At 44.9% G+C, this 21,132-nt stretch overlaps 2 protein-coding genes across 2 annotated transcripts in view; one reads left to right on the plus strand and one right to left on the minus strand.

Moving 5' to 3' along the window:
* The window catches only part of LOC118229330 (nesprin-1-like), a 186,322-nt gene extending 172,946 nt beyond the window's left edge, over positions 1-13,376 (minus strand). The window contains exons 1-2 of the mRNA XM_035421203.1: positions 13,142-13,376; positions 11,264-11,660 (exon numbers count right to left, since the gene is read on the minus strand). Coding sequence (XP_035277094.1) covers positions 11,264-11,330 — 67 coding nt within the window. The 5' untranslated portion in view covers positions 11,331-11,660; positions 13,142-13,376. The remainder of the gene's footprint in view (positions 1-11,263; positions 11,661-13,141) is intronic.
* Positions 13,377-16,723: 3,347 nt separating this feature from the next.
* On the plus strand, positions 16,724-20,825 carry myct1a (myc target 1a). The gene is made up of 2 exons (XM_035420856.1): positions 16,724-16,908; positions 18,674-20,825. Exons 1-2 carry the CDS (start codon positions 16,854-16,856, stop codon positions 19,276-19,278), a joined length of 660 nt encoding a protein of 219 aa, XP_035276747.1. The 5' UTR covers positions 16,724-16,853; the 3' UTR covers positions 19,279-20,825.
* The last annotated feature ends 307 nt before the right edge of the window (positions 20,826-21,132 follow it).

Raw genomic sequence — 21,132 nt, forward strand, 5'->3', positions numbered from 1 at the left:
GTATCTGATAACCACAGCATCTGCCTCTGAATAAAATGCATTAATCATTTGTGTGTGTGTGCGTGTGTGTGCATACGCAGATCTGAGTGTGTATCTAGATAGCTACCAGAACCGCAAAGCATATTCAATAATTCCTTTACTTGAACACACAAACTGTTGATAAACAAATTGGTTAATAGCACGCTCTGATATGCTTGCATTTCTGCGAGGAGCTGTTAGGTAAATGAAGTCCATATCAGAGATTAAATCCTTTCATAAAACACCGCAAGCATTTCAGACTGCTGTTCAGAAAATAAAAAATCCAATTTCATATAGACCTGAACAGACAGTTCAGTGTGTGGGAAAGACTTTCAAAAAGCTGCAGATAGTGTGAACAGCTCAGTATGTGATACTAGTCACATGACAACATTCAACTAATTTAAAAAGTGGTTTCATGCAGAGATAGTGTGATGACGGTACAGCTAATGAAGTAATCAAAAATCCACGATTTCTCCTTCAGTCTCTTACATTCTTGGGATATTCTACGGGGAAGCACAAATCGGCAGATTCTTCGATTTATGTACTGCTGAGAAGTTAAAACTGCACAGTAAAACGATCAGTGTAAAATCAATTCTTAAAGAGTTTATGAGTCCACCATGGCCAGAGTATATACGGACTTGTAGAAACTCTGTTAGAGTTGAATTAACAAGGAAACTTTTATGGTGTCTATTCTCTGATTCACATCATGAGACCAAGCTCACCTGCTAACACATACTAAAAAACCACCCGCTTGTCTGAGTCATCAGGTTGTCCTCAGTACTTGCTGAAAATGCAGGAAAAAAAATGTTTATTCCGACTGTTTTCATTTTACAACAGAGGCGTCCACGGAATTATTTTTCTCTGGGGATGTGTGAGAGGAAGCCACTTCGTGTCCATTTGTCTCTGGGCATTTGTCTCTCTCTCTCTCTCTCTCTCTGCACGGGGGCAGTGACGTGCGCTGCAGAGGCTCGTGATGTAAAAGGAAAACAGCGAGCACTTTCGGGACCCCCTGACTCCTCTCTCGCTGTGAGTACTGCGCCGTCCAGCCAGCAGCCAGCCAGAACCGAGGATAACTACGCTGGATCAATGAGTAACACACCCTAGACAGTAACACAGCTCTGTATCACTGCATGTGGCACAGTAATGCACACACACACACACACACACACACAAGCGCATGCTCCACTGTGGTAAACTCAGGCACACACACACAAGCGCATGCTCCACTGTGGTAAACTCAGGCACACACACATACACACAAACACACGCACGCACACACACCCACAAGTGCATGCTCCACTGTGCTAAACTCAGACACACACACTCACACACACTCCACTGTGGTAAACTCTGACACACACACACACACACACAAGCATTCAAGCGCATGCTTCATTGTGGTAAACTCAGACACACACGCTCCACTGTGGTAAACTCATCTCGTAAAAGACGCGCGAGCCGACTGTAGCAAAACCCGCATGGGCACCGAGCGCCAATGCCGGTGATCATGTGACCGTTGCCGCAGCAACGCGACATAAACACGGCAGCGCAATCTCTTCCATCTGCTGCAGGCAGCACTCCTTGCGGTTTCTGCCGGTTTATTTCTGAAGCTCGAAATCAGCCGCAACCATTAAAATGCAAAAAAAAAAAAAAAAAAAAAAAAGAAAGAAAAGAAAAGAAAGAATCCTGAGCTCCACACCAAGCACACGAGGCCAGACCATAAAAGGGCGTGATGATTAACCACACGATGAACACTGTACGCGATGAGCCACTTCACTACCGGCAGATGTGAAAAGAATGGACAAATTATTGCCTTTTGGAACGCGATAATCAACGAATATGCTGCGTAAAATTACTAAATTCTATATTACAAAATTACCATTGTGCAATACTGTGCACGGTTTGCAAGCGTAAGCATGCATAGAAGCTCACGATTCATATTAAAAAATAAATCCATACAGATTCACAAATGTGAAACAATGAAAAATAATGAAAAGTAGGCTTAGGCTGGTTACCCATTTCTGAATGAATCAATTTCTCTTCTCAAAGAGTACCTCAATTTTTGCAGATGCAAGGAGATTTTCAGTGGGTCATACAAAATACTGGAGTTTATTGTTTAGCATAAGATGTCATTATTTATCGCAAAGTTCCAAGATGTGCAATGTTGTGACTGGACCCGTGAGAAATCCATGGGATAAAACAGAAGTTGCATTCACCCACAGGGGTGCTGGTGTTCACAGGAACTGTCTGTATTACATTACATTACAGGCATGTATGGGTGTGAGAATGACGAGTAGAGTTTCAAAAGACAGCGGGAAGGAGTCGCTCTAACAAACCTCTTTTCTTTTCACAGGAAGTACACACCCATCAGTAGTTAAACTGAAACTGTCAGCGAACACATCTACAGGTTTGTGCAATACCCTTCGAAGAGTAGATTTTTGCTTCAGAATTTTTCTAAATTCTAAAAGTGTTCTAGAACTCCATTGCTTTCAGTTACCAGCAGTGAGTGTTACATCAGCTTTAGAATGTTCAGTGAAGAACATTCTATTCACATATTTGTGAATCTCCGACAAGAGTTATGTCCAGTCTTCTGTTGGAGAAGCTACTGCAGAGAAACAGTATCCTTGTAGATGTAAAATGATTTTAACCAAAAGCACAGGTGTAAAGTAAAAACACTCACTGCTAACATGCAAGGTCTAGAGTCTGTGACAGTGCACCAGACATCACATTTACACGATCGCTTGGTTCAGATTCAATGCGTAAGGCTGCTCCACAGAGTTTATTGAACAGGAATACTAATTAAAACAGCTACAGCACCAATTGACTTTTTTTTATTGGCTTTACAATCGGGTCTGAACTGGTGATCTTGATTTATCAATGGCATGGGCAAAGGCCTACAGGGCCTACAATTAAATCCCTGCACAGACCCCTGCGATAAACACGCCAAGGTTAGGACAAAGGGAACTGTCACCAAGCCCCCAAAATAGCCAGGGTTTCGGTTGGGGTGATTTGACGGCGTCTCGTCGTGCACCGGCGACCCCTGCTGGTCGACTGGGCACACACACGAGTCCGCCGGCCAAACGGCGCGTGAAGTGTCGTCCTCCGCCTCGTGTCCGTGCGAGCGCGGCCGGATTGGAAGCAGCGCTCGGGCTTCACGCAGACACCAGGAGACGCAACTCGACGGAACCTTCCGGAATGACGGCGGCCTTCCGGAACGACAGCGGCAGGACCTCCCCCCCCCCCCCCCCCCCCCCCCCCCCGTTTCCAGGATCCCCTCTCGCCTCCCGGCGCCATTTTCAAAATAACGAGCGAGACCGATCACTGCCAGATGCGTCCTATACCTCACGACCCCCCCCCCCTTCTCCACACGCTAAAACAGGAGGCCCCTTATGACCCGCATTCCTGTGCTTCTCCGCCACCGCTCTGCGATTCAGCCACCTCCACTGCCCATAGCGAGAGAGAGAGAAGGGGGGTGGGGGAGGGGTGGGTACAGGAGGAGGAACCCAGCTGTGGATTGGATATTTCCTCCGCAGACCGAAAAAAAAACACACCCAGTCTCCACTGCCTCTCAGTTCAACAAACGCTGAAGCGTTTCTTCTGGGTTGACTGCCCTGCTACTTACTGTACACTCCAATCAAGGCTACACCTTCAAACCCATTCAGCAGTTAAAGTACTGCATCCTCAGTGTTCAGTCTCCCCCCCTGCGCCTATGATGGGACTCGGGTTAATGCTGTAGGCACTGATTACTGCTATCGGCTGTGACACTTACGGCCTGTCTGTGCTTTGGCAAGTCGCACTGGGTAAGAGCGTCCTCTGAACGCCTTTCTAAACGTTAAACGTAAATGTAGACGTCTGACCCAGGCAAGCCGTGGCAACAAAACCACGTCTCTTTCTCTCTCTCTCTCACACACACACTCTCACATTCTCTCTAGCTCTGTTTCTCTGTCTTTCTCACACATATACTGTACACACACTCGCTTACTCTCCCTCGGTTATTCTCTTTCCCCCTCTCTCTCTCTCTCTCTCTCTATTGCATAAGGCTTCATCCTGTACAAAGCTGTGGTTGTAGAGGGAGGACCAAACCACCTGCAGCCAAAGCCAACCACAGCATGAACTGTAGCAAAATGCAAAAGAAAAAAAGGAAAAAATGGCACAAAATAGCACAGGGAGGTTTGGGGGGATGAAAGGGGGGGGGGGGGGGGTCACAGACTCAAAAGCCAAAAGCTTGACCTGCAATCCAGCTGATCCTTTGTTTGGTTGGTTTGTATGGCTACCGGCGCTCTGTTGCTATTGGACAAAGCCCACATCTTATCTGTTCTGTTGCATATAAACTAAGCTAATCAGCCCCAGGGGGCATGTCCGAACTTGCCCAATCCGGAGAGTGAGTGAGTGAGTGAGTGAGTGAGTGAGTGAGTGAGTGAGTGAGTGCAAACAAGTTCCAAACAATCCCTTCTTTCAAGCAAGGCGGCACAGAATCAAATTCACAATAAATAAATAAATAAATAAATAAATAAATAAACGTAAAAACAAGCGCTTTGTTCCATGATGAGGTCAGGGACCAAGGCCACGTTGAAAAAATTAAAGATTAAAATCTTGTTCTCCTCCCTTCGTTTTCCTCAGCAGAAGAGATCCCCCCCCCACCACCATGCCCGGTCTGACAGTACCCAGCTTTATTCGCGATTATGCTTTCAGGTGCGCATCGCTGTCCAGTTCTGAGGATACATTTTAAATATGGAAACCCCCATGCTAAAGTAATTCTTTGAAAGATGACTCATTTTTTTGTAAACAGATCAGAGATATCCGTTTGCCATCTTGCCCTCAGCAGAGAGTACCTCCCCCCCTGCAATATGGCCCCTAATGTTGGCATTTTTACAGACCTTCAAAGGAAAAAAGCTTTTTTTTCCCCCCACAGAGAACCACTTTCAAATCTCTGAGCTCCCTGTTTTATTGATTTACAAAGAAAAAAAAAAAAAAACATTTAATCGATGCACTTCAATTTTCTCCCTTTCCTATGTATGGACAGCTTTATTGTTGGCGGGGGGGGGGGGGGGGGGGGGGTAGAGAGAGGTTCTGTCTTTACCGGGATTCCGTCCAAACGTTGCATTTTAATGAGTCGTCAGTCCTGTGGAATTTCATTAATACTCAGAGCAAACACTCAGCCCATTACTCAACCACCTGGGCCTTCCAGATAAAAGCTGTTTTACAACACTTCATACATTTAAAAAAAAACTAATAATTCACCAGTAATATTAATCAGTAACGGTTTTAAAAGTATATCTGAAAAATGTTTTGCATTTGAAAACAAAATGTCATTCTAATTAAACAAGTAATAAAACATCACCTAGTTCAAAGTGTAGCTTTGTCCTCTTCTTCATCTAATTATTATTATTATTATTAGTAGTAGTAGTAGTAGTAGTAGTAATAGTAGTAGTAGTAACAGTGATAGTATTCATTTTATAATAAATCCTTCATAGAAATGTAGCCCAAAATACATACAGTAGAACAAAATATTGTCTTTGTTTTTGTTATTATTATTATTATTATTATTTGTTTTTTAAAGGAATTATTTATATATTGAAAACATAAGCCTTTGGTTTCAGGTTGTTGCAGACCAGGCAGCAGACCTAAACTCTGAAGTCTCGAACAAAGGAATTCTGGGATTAGCTGGATCGGTAAAAACTTTCCTTCCTTCTCGCAGCTTAGCAACCCGCCTGACAACAGAACGGAAAGGGCAACGCCGCACAGGTCTCCCTGGAGACCAGGCAAGGTAGAAGCAGGTGCGTGGGGGGGGGGGGGGGGGGAAGGACCTTACCCTGAGCCCCCGCAAGAGATTTCACACGGGCCCAACAGTCTGTTTCCTCCTTGCGGGGGAAGAGGGTGGGGGGAATAATAATTGACGGCCACTCAAAAAATGCGGGAGACGAATTCCGAAAACATACGGACGAGTTCAGGACAGGCGACCGCCGATGCAGCCTTGTTATCGCGGCCATATGGCGGCTCTAATTGCCGCTAGCGCCTCAACACTGTTTACCTCTAAAAGCACCCAAATTAACTGCAAAAAACTGAGCATCGTCCTTCTGTCCTCTGTCACTTCTGCCCACGTTCGGCGCAGCCGCTCGGGGGAACTCGAAACCACGCGCACTAATCTAAGACAGCAACTGCAGAAAGAGCATTGCCCTCGTGTTGAGACTCTGGCCGTTTTGTTGAGATAATTAAATCCATTCCGCATTTGTTTTTATTTTTTATAAACTGATTACTTAAGTCAAGTCGTGACCACGTGACCAGGATATTTTCTAGATGTCTTCAGCGTCATTATCTTCTTGCTGCTCCTCCAGGAAGCAAAGGGGGTAAGGCTTCAGCACGGAGACAACGCAAACACGATGCCCTCGATAAGAAAATAAACAATAGCGGCTGTGTCTTCCTTAAATGTTGTCAAGGCAACGTCCACAACTATGAGCAACCTTGCGGTCTCCAGCCAGCTGTCTTCCCCTCTGGCTGTCATCGTCTAAAAAACAGGGAGACACGCCAACGCAGGAGAACATTCGTCTTTCCACTTTGCTGTCACAAAGCACCATCTCCAAATTTCTGCACAAGAAAGGTAGCCCTTATCACCAAGCTATCTGCAAAATTTCCCCCACATCAGCCAAAAGGCAGAGTTCCACTTCATGCCAACGTGGTTATACTGGTAGTAACACAGTATGCTGCACAAAGCTGTACAGCACAATCAAAAGCCTAATAATGAAACTGAAATAAGACTGAAGTTCAAGCAGATGCATATTGTCTTGAGCTTCTGAAATTCATTGACCTACAGTGCATCTCAATATTATGCAATCTCTCAGTCTATATAGTTCAGGCGGCAAGGGTATCATTTTTGAGGCAAACACGAGAGATAAAAATATAGGAAATTCACCCTGTCTTTGCATATGCAATATATTCACAAGGAAGTTTATTTTTTTCAAAGGACGTCGTAATTAATCCACATCAATTAAATATGCATTAATATTACGAACAGCCACAGCAAAACGCACGCATCACCAGTTCACTGCCACATAAGGGATGTCTCAGTTATCAATCAGAAAAGAGGCCTAAATAAAATACAAGCACATCAATAAAGAACTGGCTGAGCTGGCACATTTTTACATCAGATCAAACCACTCGAGTGGAGTCCTAAAAAGCCAACGGAACACTGGGAGAAGCCGGGTTATCCTGACCAATCAGGCGACAGATGGGATAAGCACTTTGCGGTTTGGGCCCGCAGTCACATCAGGAGGTTCCAGACAGAGGCCTTTGGTTTATCTCTTCCTAAAAATCTGTTGAGGTTTCTAAACGCCTGTTTTCAGCCGGGAGATTGCAGGCAGTAGCCCAGCCTCGTTTCTGCACCTCTTCGAGTGTTTGCGGTTTTCTCTTGTGCCAGTGTCTCATTTGTGACGTGAATCGAAATCCAAGTCAAATTTCTGAATACAGAGACCCACCCACCAAGTTTCACTCTGCCATCTCTGCTGACATTCAATGATCACAAAGTCTTAATGTCAAACGGAAAAAGGCACAGATAAAAGAAAAAAATGTAAAAACCCTTGCTAAAAGACTGGCATGCCAGCCGCTGCTTCAGAACAGGAAGTCTGTCATAGGTGCCACTACCACATGCAACTGCCTCTGAGCTGTCGCCGTAGCAACCGGGACCACACAAAAGCCAACCAACAGCCTGAGAGAGAGCGTGTTCAGGAAACTACGGAAGCGATTAAATATTAATGAAGGAATATCCATTTATCATAGAAACTACATCACTGCAAGACTGCCTGTAATTGCCAACAAAAATGGTGCTCTAATTTATGGTGAGATGGTAACAGCAAATTATCGTGAGCCTCTCTCTGAAGACAATCCCTCATTTGATATAGCCAAGTCTTACTAAAGTAAGATCGCTGGTACGAGAGGAAGGAGATGGTTTGCAATGACAAACATCTCTACCGATATGAACGCTTAGGCTAATACTTTTCAAGAGCGCAAAAATTAAATTTAATTCCAGAACCTTCCACAAACTGCTCACTACAAAGAACACTATTCCTTTTACACAATGATGCATTAATGAGATATAAGGTCCCCCCCATCGCCTGTCTCTGCCCAACTGCTTTTGCGATGTACCTTTCCAATAAATTACAGCAGAACTTTAACTCTGTTTACGTGGTTAGTATTGCTTATTCTTTAACCACACTGTTTGGCTATCGCGCGGTGATTGGTCTTTAAAGATGAGCTCAACGGTGGCTGGAGTGAAGAAGGCAAACAAGCTTGCACTGTGAAAGAGGAGGCCCGTAAAAAATGAGTGTTAATGAATAGCCTCGCACCTCAGCCCCAATGCATGCCCCTGCCTGACTGACTGACTGAGTGACTGTCTGACCCACTGACCCGCTCTCCGCAAACAGAGCTGAAGCTCAAACAATGAGAGAGAAAACAAAAAGCCCAAAGCCCTCTTAGGAACCGAATGTCAATACTCAATAGAGATGGGGGGGGGGGGGGGGGGTTTAAAGGTGAGATGCACAACCCCCCTCCCCATGAAGTAGGCCCCCCCCCGCCCCCGGCTTGGCCTTCAGCGGTTACCGAGACGACCGAAGAAGCCATTTTGATTTCAGATGGATCCCCTGGACAAAATATCCACAAACCCACACAGGGGAGCGGTCAGGGAGTTCTTTACGCTGCAGTTAGTTGCACACGTGGTCATGTTCGAGTGTTCGAGGCAGAGCGTTCCCCAAACGTTACACAAAAAAGACAAGCATTTGCTCTTCAACCGTTGTCTCAGGCATGCTGCAAAACAAGCTACAGTTAAGGAGGTTTTCTACTTCTTATACGGGGAGATATCCAGGCTACGGCAACAACAACACGTCTCCTTGTTGCTTGCTGGATTCACACCCCACCCCCTTCACCCAGTCTGAGAGCACAGCTCCTCCGTGGACAGTGTTTTTGGCTGAAGCCGTCCCGCTGATAAAGAGCAGGAGGCTGAGGAGGAAAGAGAAGCGGTCTGATCGTAAAGATGTTCACACAGGCGGCCCTGTGCAAAAACCACGAGGCTCCCCGCCTCTTCTGAGGAAAGACGCGACTTCCTGTTTGGTCACAGGGCCCACCGCCTTTCGCCTTATAGTACAACCATGCCACCCCCCCTCCCCCCCCAACTGGCCCGTCACCAATTCAGCTGCAACAGCGGCCGACTCCTCCCACCTCCCTCGCCAAAAAAAAAGAAAGAAAAAAAAAGATCCATCCGCCCTCATACAACTAAGTGCCTTGCTGCAGTGTCTGGGCAGGCACTTGGATGATTGTGTTTTCAGTGAACAGAACCACCCCCCCCCCCCCAGGCCCGATTGTATGAGTTCTCTCCTCCAAGTAGAGAAGGAGGAATGTAGGGCATTACCCTCTGATGGTTTGGGTTAGGGGCAGAGTTACATTGGAGTTGCATTAGCCACACACTTACAACAAGCAATTTTAATAAAAATGAAAATAATTACAAAATCGTTCTCCACGGACACACACAAGCTGACCTATCTAACGTGCCCAGCTGTGTTTGTGAGTGGGCACTGCAGGCAAACGGTCAAAAGACGGAAAAGCAGACCAAAATTATCAGTGTTAAATCAACTGATAAGGGTGATCAGGGTGTTAGAATGAAACGTACACTGTCAAAGTTGAATGCACACTGGGCTTGCTGTGCCCTGCTCCTGTTTATCAGATGGGGGGCGAGGGGGGGGGGGTTTAGGGGGGGCTGATGACATGTGACAGGGGAGCTCGTTCACTGGGTCAGCTTCTCGGGGGGATTAGATTTACTGCACCTTCACTCCAGCCATTCTCTGCAGCAACCCTGCAAATCCACCACCTGCACACACCTGTGGTGAGTTACCAGTCAAGCTAACTATGTGCGAGCTGAGTTCACGCAAGGAACTCCACGAACTCCACAGTCGTTCTGGCCGGCTGTCAAACGAAAATCTCAACTGCCGACGTGACCGGCATCAACGCACAGCCCTGGAGCACCATTTCAGTGAAGCCCCACAAGACCAAACCAAAGCAGCAACACGTCAGACAGTCGGCACAAAGAACACAAAATGGCTCATTTCATATTTAGACCTCTGGCAAAAGCCACCGTTTAACAAGACGATGCTTTTTTTTTTTCTCCCCTCTCCATGACCGCTGGTACACAGACACACATCAGCAGTCTGTGCCATGAGGCACTTCCCTGTGATTAAGTATTCGGTACACAAAAAACTACAGATTTAAAGATGCATTTGGGCACGGCAAAAAGGCATGGAAAAAGACTGAAGTGCCCACTGACTGTTATCCTGTACATGGGGTTCTCCAAAGCCCAAGTGAACATGTGTGTGTGTGTGTGTCTGTGTGTGTGAGTGTGTGTCTGTGTTTGATGCAGTGCTCTACAGGGGGGTCTGTCTGGAACAAACAAGTTTCCCTCACTGCCCAAGTAGTCACAGTTGCACGTACCACACACACACATACACACTCACACACACACACACACACACTCACACACACACACACACACACACACACACACACACAAAGGTAGTGCAGGACTGCATATCACACAGGAGGGGAAATATTATCAGAAGCAACAGAGCCAGCCAAGGGCACCCAGGCCAGTGTGCATCTTTCATCTCCAACTGTAACACAAACCGGGCCCAGCTCGACCTTCAGGCCTCCCTCTCTCTCTCTGTCTTTCTCTCTCTCTCTCTCTCTGTCTCTCCCCCCCTCTCTCTCTCCCTCTCCCCCTCTCTCTGTCTCTCTCCCTCTCCCCCTCTCTCTATCTCTCTCCCCCCCTCTTCTCGCTGTCTCTCTCCCTCTCCCCCCCCCCCTCCTCTCTCTCTCTCTCTCTCTCTCTCTCTCTCTCTCTCAGTATTGATGACAGTCTCTTTTCGGCTACGCGGTGGGGACACACCGTGGTAACAGCGTGCAGGAAGAGAGAGAGAGAGAGGGAGAGACGGGGAGACCCGAACCCGCCGCAGCGCCACACCGCCACCAACAGCGCCTTCCAACTCTCCAGAATAAAAGTACAAAACAAGAGCGGAGACTCCTTCCAGCGCCAAGTCAGCGGACACGTCGGGCCGTCGTTCCCCGCGAATCAATGCGCAATATTTCTGCTTTATTAAAATAAACCCCCGTGGGACAGGTTGAGCTTCATTTAAAAAAAAAACAATCCTTAAAATGAGACACAGCATTGGGGGGGGGGGGGGGGGGTAGCGAATGAGCGAACACCTACCTTGCAGTCTCTGCATCACATTCATGATGTCCCGCGGGGACCGGCCGTAGGACCGGGCCGAGGCCATGGTGATTCTCCGAAAATCCCGTGCACCCTGGTGCCAGGCCTGTGCTCATACCATGGCAGAGTCCGCTCGCGCTGCAGAAACACCGCACTACTTCCCCGAAGAAGGCATCCCCTGCCTCTCCTCTCTCTCTCTCTCTCTCTCTCTCTGTCTCTCTCAGCCTCGCTCTCTCTCTCTCTCTCCCTCCCTCTGTCAGGCTCCCTTGCAGATGGAACTTGGCATCCAATCGGAGGGCGGCTCTCAGCGGAACTCCAGGTGGCCCCCTCGGCCAATGGCAGGCCTCCTCTCTCGCCCGACACTCTTGCTGACCTCAGCAGAAGTGAGAGCTGAATGCTGTAAGGAGAGGGGAAGAGAGAGAGAGCCCGGTTAGCTAGCGTAGCGACAATCTGTGAAGCGTCCGCTCTCTCAGGCTGATGAAAGCTCACAGTGTCCAATCAGTACGTGAGCGGGAAGCAAGGACAGCCACATTGGAACACTTCCTTAACCATAACTACTTTTAGAGCGATTTGTTTGCCAGTGAAACATTAAAAGAGTGGACTCAAACACACACACATTAATTGTTTTAGGATTAAGATGGCAAAATGAGAGTTAATTTTAACCCACTCATAAAAATCTGCGATTTTCAAAGGGACAATTTTCAGGTTTTTTTTTAAATTATGCTTCACATAGATGATATGTGTGTATAATAGGTATATCCTACAGGACGTGACCATCCTTTTCCTTTAAGGACACATTATGGAAATGCTCAGTGATTTCTGTAAATTATTTATGCCCCTGTCATATTATAACAAATGTATTTTTGCATGCATTTAGCAGACACTTTTATAAAGAGACATTATACACCTGGATATTTATTGAAGTAATCCAGGTTAAGTATCTGTACTCAAAAGTACATCAGCAGTGCACCCCTGGGGATTTGAACCTGCAACCTCAAAGTCAGAAGTACACTTGGCATAACACTACGCCTACAACTGTGTACCCATATGTCATGTCAGATGAGAAACAGAAGGATCATATAACCCACACACACACTTTTACTTAAAGCAGATTAAATGTTTGCACAATGCGGGTTGTTAACAACCAGTGAAAATGACACCACACCTCCGTACTATTATGCGGTATTATGCAGTAGTGGTAGGCTACAACATAGTCAATAAATCTCCTTCAATTGTACAGATCACGCAAACCTGGTGACTTGATTCTTTGAAAGGTGACAGCACAGTAATCCGAACATCGACAAACATCACATTATGTATAACTGAGGTAAACAAACAGGACTGCCACTGAAGTATCGTATTACGATTTCACTCTTGGAGGACATCGAGCTATTCGGAATATAGTAGCCTGTCGTACAGACGTTGGCCACGATGTAAGCAGTTACAACGTTTCCCAGTTTGTTATTTCTCAGCTAAATCACAATATTTTGCAACGATTCAAGACTATTGTTTGTTGTATTTCGATCTCCCTGGTTTGTTTCCCAAATAGAATGTGATACGAAAATGAAAAACAACTATAGCTGGAAAGGAAACTTCCAAATATTATCTGATTTCCTACCAACCAACGTAATAACATCCTCCTTTACACATTACAACAATTATCCAATGCACTCGCCAAAAGTTAACGGAATGCGCAGGTGTATTACCGTTATGCAATAAGAGGAGTGGAACCTACGGTAACTGGTTCATTCAATTCATAAACAGAAATGACAAGCGCGTGGTTGCTCACGGATACTTCACGCAGCAACGTTTATGAATGACTGTCTGTAGCCGACTTATTTTGAAGCCTACTTACGTTAAAAAACTAAACAGCCTTACCAATAATGTCCTATTGATTGTTTCACTGCGCTGTTTATCTCACAGGAAGCTCCGCTGGTTTAGTGACTTTTGTTGCCAATGGAAACAAAGTCAAACAACGTTGCATCCAATTGCCCTCGTCTTTGCTGAATCGTAATATATCTGTTTTAGTTTGTGCAACGCTTGACTATTCCACCTAAAATGGATAATACTAATTTTTTTCGAGCTCTAAACTGTAGCTATGTAACGAGCAGAATTGAAAATCGACGACAAACTCGCGGGTCATCAGCTTCCTTCTTCAGGGAGGAGTCTGCAAAGTCCCCCCTCCACCGGCCCCAGTGCTTAGCCTACAGCCATTAGCAGAAAAGGCGGAAAAATAAAAGAAGTCAGGCCGTCTCCGTCGGAGCAAACTGGTGATTGCTACCAGTCAGTGTAATCCGATCGTACTACTGAAAGGAAAGCCATTGGAATGTTATGAATAGCGCGCTAAGGGTCCATTTTATTGCCCCTCTGCGTCGCCAACTCTGCAGAATGTCACGTTCTACAGTCACGGGGAATCAGACAGAACACTACTTTCCACAAATTGACTTTTATCAACGGCGTGGCCGATGTAGCCCTGAATTAAATTATCTTTTTATTTATTTAAATTCAGGCTTAAATTAATCTGCAAGCCTACAAAGTGCTCCATCTGGGAACGCTTCCATTGCCGCTAATGACAATATGCACGCATAGTGCGAATTCAACACGAGTCTACGAGTCCAAAAAGTGTAAAATATACGTGTATTGTGTTGATATAGCACGACACACTACTCGGTCCATGTATGTTTGTTTATGTAGTGTAACTATGTAGTATGTTGTAAATTATAGCCTACCGGTCTTGTTTTTGCACGTTTTTTGTGTTTGATAACCAACAGTAGCCTATGAAGTAACAACAGGCTTGTTCACGAACGGTTGTTAACTTACTGTCGACAGGATAGTGCTGATATTCACAGCACAAACAGTGCGATAACAGTTATAGCCCTGTTCGGCTTTTCTTCTACAGTCGAAATAGCCTAAAGCCACGCAGAAAAAATTTAAGACTGGATGACCGCGACAATACACTGAACCTTAAACGGAGGAGGGACTGAGTTGATTGGTCAGAAACCACGACCGCAGGTAAAATTTTTATACCCGGAGGAGAGACTTTCACTAGGGAAACAGCTTGTACTCCAGCCACTGGGCCAGCATCCAACTCCTGTCTTATCTTATCGGTCCACGGACCTACGTTGCCCTGTCACCACCAGACAAATCTTTTGATTGGCCCTAGGTCTGCTGTGGTCGCTGTCACCGCTACAGAGGAATCGTAGGATACTGCAAATCTGTGATACGGTTGCTAGGCTGTCAATACAGCTCATCCAGAGGAAGACAACTTTTCAGTCAGCATTGGGGAGTGAATCCGCTTCAGAACTACACATATTAGCCTACACACTACCTGACGTGGATTTACTGTTGTTTTTTTTGTTTGTTTTGTTTTTCTTGTTTCTTTGTTTGTTTATATTTATTTTGAGACTTCGGTTATAGGCATCTTGCAACGCAGAAACATCAGCCTGCTACTTGTATATTTAGTGTTTACATTGTCTGAGTCTTTCTATTCTCAAAATATGGAATATTTAGAAAGTTTTTAAAGTTTGTGTAAATATAAGCTACGTAGTCTACTTGAAAATAAATAATTTGAGCGGGTTTTCGAATGTGCTGCAGCAATAGCTAGCGAGCATTCATAAAATTACCTTATACAAGACCGCCATCTACTGTTTTGTTATTGAAAGAGATTAATACCCAACAAGCATGCTGAAAAGATGAGCTCATATGGCATTTCAACCCAAATCCACAGATATTCAGTCAGTTAATTAAAATCTAACAGAGTTTGTATAATTCAATCTTTATAAAAGTACTCGGTACTCTGTCAGTGTACAATGTGCTGTATCAAAGTTGTTTTTACGCAGATTACTTTGCTGTGTTCAGTACCTTTATAGTTTTTCATTGCTTTTTTGTTTTTTGTTTGTGACCCAAGTCTAACTCACAAACATGAAAAAAAAAACACTTGGTTTTATTTTTGTGTGACTGGGAGGAACAGTTGGCGTCTTTCTCACGTCGTATTACAGAACTTCAGTTCTCTTTCCAGCCTTGTCGCAATAAGTCAAAAAAAAGTCAAGCTCACTCGAGCTCTGGAAGTCATGATGAAATTCCTGTCAATTTCTGCTTGACCCAGCCTCTTAAGAGAACAGTCACTCTCACTTCTCTATGGTTAGAACGGAAAAACCTAGCACATGGTTCTCTGTGGCCAGACTGTGGGCTGTGGGTCTTTGGAGTAGGGGGAGAGATTAGCATTTAACATCACAACTCTGTGTGTGTGTGTGTGTGAGTGAGAGAGAGAGAGAGAGAGAGAGAGAGAGAGAAATGTTGAGGGAGAGTAAGTGAGTGTGTGTACAGTATGTGTGTGAGAAAGACAGAGAAACAGAGGAAGAGAGAAGAGAGACAATGACAGGAAGTCCTGGCTAAGGCTCTTCCCTGCCGGTGGAAAGAATGTGTGTGTGTGTGTGTGTGTGTGTGTGTGTTTAAGGTAGTGCGCGTGTATATGTGTGTGTTGACCCAATCTGCAGGGAAAGTGACTCTTACTACTGAGCTTCTTATCAGTGCTGTTGTCACTGGCGGTGTCTCACAGAGAAAGTTGTGTGTGCTGGCAGTGTCTTCGGAAAAAGACCAACGTTAAGGATGGAGGAGACCAGTGAAAGAGCAGGTCTACTTATTTAAAAAAAAAAAAATTTAATTTAAAAAGCCCAATACAAAGCCTTATTGTCATTTCAGAGTTAATTTTGTATAAAAAAAATTTTCAGCACAGCTTCCAATAATTTGTCGCATTTGATTAATAACGGTTATTTAATATCAGTTCCAAGAAGTGTGCGGCTGTCCTTAAGCCTCATAACCCCGTGCTACATTCCACGGACCAGGCTGCCTCAGACAGAATAAGGAGCCTAGTCCGTGTGCCGACACTACCTTATTCTGAACCGTTGTTTAACGTTGAATTTTTTGCCTGGACCGCAACAGCGGGGCCAGCCCTACAAATGCAGATGTCTGTGACTGACTGAGTGAGTGACTGAGTGAGCGATGAAGTCACGCCATTGGTCGGCCGAGTTATGAAGTCACACCATTGGTCGGCCGGATCACGTGCGTTAGGTCCAGCCATATACTAGGTTTTAACCTGGTCTTGGTCAGCATTGCGCTGGTTGGAAGAATCCCAGTAAAATGGCACAGGTTTGGGTGGGGTGGGGGGGGGGGGGGGGTGCCAAAATCATTCCCCCCCAAACGCCAGCCTTTCTCAAATGAAATCTGAGAGGCTTGGTGACTCTGTGAGTGTGAGTGTGAAGGCGGGCCTGGGTATTGTTCTTTATTAATTAATCCAGAGGAAACAAGTGCCAAGGAAATGATAGCATTTCTCAGGATCCCTGCCTCTCGCAGATAAGCCCGCCTGGGCTAATTTAGGGGTCGAAAAGCAGGAAGCGTGACAGCAAAGTTTCCGTTTCCACAAACAAAAAAAAAAAAACAGCAGTAGAGCAGAGGAGAGGAGAGGAGAGGAGAGGAGAGAGGAGGGACCGTGTGTGCTTCGGGGCTCTCTCCTGGTTGTAGAGACCACCGTCGTCTAGATGTGAGCTATTCCTCCTTTTTGTCTTCTTTCTTATTTCTGTCTTCGGGAACAATGGCTGATAATGACACGGATGCCATATTGGACGTTTTAAAGGAATTTGACACCGGTAAGATTTTTCCAGCTGTTTTTTTTTTTCTTTTTTTTTTTGGCGTGTGGTTTTTCTGTTGACACTGGTGCTTCCCCTCTGCATATAGGTAAAGAAGAACCCCAACATCTGAGAAAATCTGAATATTTTTTGTGCAAATCTCAACATTTGCTTGATTGTTTCACAGAACAGTGTGTGTATACTGTGCTCTTTAATCCGTAAAAATGTATTTTATTCGCGACAGATGTGCTTTCCCACAGACCGTCCAAATGTCATTTCCAGATGATCAACCACTTCTGGCTGTTCCCTTGTCTGACTTTAGAAATCTGTGCAAAAACAGCAGGGGTGGCAAGAGAAAGGAAATGTTTTCTATTTTTGTTAAACTGAAAAAAAAAGGATTATTATGTTTTTTGACTTGGCAAGCATTGCTGCAATTCTTCCCAAAATTGTTCCCCTCTTTTAAAATGTACATGCTGTTTCGATAGTTTCCTTGCATGAGGGCTTGTAGGAACCAGGGCCAGTGTTTCTATGATGCAATGTTCCCACTGTCTTCGAGGCTACGCTCTTGGTTTATTTAATAAACATTTAAATAAAGGCCAGAATGACCATAATACTTCATTCTGTGTCATCTCATGGCAACTGGCAGAACACAATGACATTTTAAAAATAAAACAATAAAAAATCACAACCATGCAAGCAAAATTTTTATCAAATTAAAGTCAATTTCAGAACATGACTTGAATTGTTAACCCAGTAATGGCTGCCCAAATTAAAGACAAAATATTTGCCCCGTGCTAAGATATCCTGTATGTTAGATTGCAAAGTTATGCATGCAGTGCAGTGAATTGTTTTCCATATACACAGCACTGCTGTGCATTCACATTATTAAAACATTATAGGCTCTGATTTATCTTTGATATGCGTTATCTTCACTAATAGTAGGACTAGTCTAGCAATGAAAGAGATCAGACAAGTTTTCAAAGAAAAGTTTTTGATTATTGGATAAAAATTTTATTGCTTGATAATTTCATGGCTCCTGTATAATAAATTTGTCACAATTATGATGATTTTATTGAGGATTTTTTGACTATTGCATTCATGACTGTTGTATGATATATGTACAATCATTAGTGATTATTGTTCCGACTATTGTATGATGATTTTATTAATTTGCTGAGTGACAATGAATTCATTTTTTTTTCTTCAAATACAGTTTCTTAATTTAATGGGGGACATTAAGTATAAAAGGTCATATAATTATATCTCAATTAAATTAAAGCGGTGACTGGCTTTATTTTGCTGTAAAGAGGTAAGGGTGTGTGCATGAGCACACATATACAAAGTTTATGACCCTGAGCCACTGGCTAACAGACCTCTGAATCATGGCAATTGTCATGACATCATGCAATCATAAGACTGGGTGGCTATTTTTCTTTGACTTTATGATCACCATGTGATGATTTTATGGCTTGATTGATGATTGAGTAATGCGTGTCGATTTTTTACGATCTCAGTATGATGAGCAATGGCTTTATGGCTTGATTGATGATTAGTGTATGTTGACTGTATGATGACTGTGTGATGACTTCATGATGACTGTGCGATGTTTTTATGATGACCGTGTGATGACGTTATAGTTTTATTGAATAATGTATTTAGAATTTACAGTCACGGTATGATGATTTTATGATCACTGCGTGATGATTGATTGTTAACTGAAGCATGTCTGTTGGTTTCATGACTTATCTCTGAACGCTGTGCTGCCCCCCCACCTCCCCCCCCCCAGGGCGCCTGATCCTGGCGTTCTGCCTGTCCATGGTGGTGGGGCTCCTGATCGGCAGCCTGATCTACGCGGTGATGACGTGGATGTCGCGGCGGAGGGCGACGGCCAGCATCACCCGCCGCCCGCACCGCCAGTCCCGCCAGCCGCGCTCCTCCGCCCACGGCCTCCTGCACAGCCGCTCCTCGGCCTTCAGCCGCAGCAGCAGCGGCGTCGGCGGCTTCGATCGCCGTAGCAACAACAGCCTGACGGGCACGGCCCTGAGCTTCCACCGGCAGGCCTCGCTGGACCTGGCCGACCCGCCGGGCCGGAAGAACAGCTTCCGCGCCTCCACCTTCCACCCGCTGCTCCAGTGCAGCCAGATCGCCCGGGAGGCGGAGGAGGGGGGCGGGCAGAGCACCCTGCCCCGCGCCTCCCCCACCACCCCCCCCACCGCCGGCGGCCCGTCTGGCAACGCCGCCGCTAACGCTAACGCCGCCGTGGCGACGTCCACCCCGTCCCGCCCGGACTCCTTCTGGAGCAACAGCAGCCTGCGGGGGTTCCACGCCACGCAGACCCCCCCGCCGGCCTACGAGAGCGTGATCCGGGCCTTCCAGGAGACCTGCACCTGACCCGCGCACGCCCCCGCGGAGCGAGAGAGAGTAACTGCCCCCCCCCCCCCCCCACCCCACCCCGCCCTGACAGCCTGGGATTATACAGCGCGCTACGCTAACATGTACACTCTGCTCGGCTCAACTGGGGCACTACTGACTCCTCTGTGACGGAAGGTGGCTCGGTGTAACATTGAGCGTGTGTGTGTATGAGTGTGTGAGTGTGTGTGTGGATGAGTGTGTATTGTGTGGTGAGTGGTGTGTATTGTGTGTGTGTGTGTGTGTGTGTATTGTGTGTCTGTGTGGGTTTGCCTGTGTTTGTGTATGTGTGTGTGTATTTGTATTGTGTGTGTGTGTGTGTGTGTGTGTGTGTGTGTTCGTATGGGGGTGGGCGAGGAAGTCCTAATGTGAAATCCACATGGAAGCCCCTCCCCTTCTCATCTAGACGAGAACAGCATTTGTTTGGCGGACTCAATAAAGGGCACCTCCTCCAACGCCCGGAGGCATCGGTTTCTCAGATTGGGGAAATTGTGGGCACGCAAACAGCACGTACCTTAAATAAAACTCTGTCAATTTGTGTGGGCCCACCAGGGTGCCGACTCCAAATTCCAGATGGGGTGAGATGGTTATGATTATGGAAAAGATAATTTAATGACAGCAGTCTGGCTTAATAAGCAAATATGTAATTTCCAAAATGAGTAACCCAGTAAGTCGGCGGCAATCTCAGCGGGAGGGTAATTTGACTGGAGTATATTAATCTTAGACATTAGGTTGAGAAGTTAAAATAATAAAATCTTATCAGAAGAAATCTTGTTTGTTCTTTATAATTTGCAGGCCAGCTCACGCATGTCTCACTTTCATGGGCCCACTGAGTCATAGCATATTCATTTCTGATAATAATTCCTATGCATGCCAGAGAAAGCTGACTAGAATTCTGAAAATGACAATTAGAATAACAATTTTGCAGCACATAAAAGGCATTCCTGTAACATTTATACAAGAATGAAACATTTGATCATTGGATGTTTGCCTATGCTATACAGTATAAAACTTGTGCAAAACACACTTATACATAGCACTACATACCAGTTCATTTCGGAAAGTTGTATTTTTTCAAAATACATTTTGTTACCGTAAGTGTTGTTTGTAATAATTTTGTTTGATTTTGTTTAAGATTTTTTTTTTGTATTTAATAATATTTCAAACATTAAATTGAAATAAAACCTGAATTTTAATTGTTTGTGGGAAACTTTGAATACACTATGATGAATTACGTATATATGGAACACATAGGAACAGATTTTGCACTACATTTGATAAATTGTCTCCAGATTACTTTATATGTGACAGTGTGGTGCAGTGATTTGGAAACTGGGCTTGTAAACAGAATTGATTTTTTGCAGAATATTTTAATCCCAGGAGGGGGACAGCCATTAAGCACCTGAGCAAGGTACTTTACAAGAACTGTGTCATTTAAAATGTCAGCAATACAAATGGATAGGATCTTGAGTAATCATGTTTATTCAATATTGAAAGTGTGCCCTCAAATAAAAATTACCAACACTTTTCTTAACTTGTGATCGTTTCTGTATGCCATCATAGAAGCAGAAAGTAAAAGGAGGATAGTTCATATTCTGACTTGAAGCAAAATATTTTATCTGAAATTTATAATACACATTTCTTAGGCTATCTTACTTCATTCCCTTCATTTAAGGTGAACCTACTCCCTCCAAAATACATGCATTAGTGTGAATAGTTTTTATAGTACTGTATTACTGTGTTTATAGTAGGCCGCCCCTAGCATACACAAAATTATGGGCCTACGTTTTAGAAAATTAATTGGACTAAAACAGAATACCAGTTCGGAGAAAGTAA

The sequence above is a fragment of the Anguilla anguilla genome, chromosome 6 (assembly GCF_013347855.1).
Source record: "Anguilla anguilla isolate fAngAng1 chromosome 6, fAngAng1.pri, whole genome shotgun sequence".
In the NCBI taxonomy this organism is placed as follows: Eukaryota; Metazoa; Chordata; class Actinopteri; order Anguilliformes; family Anguillidae; genus Anguilla; species Anguilla anguilla.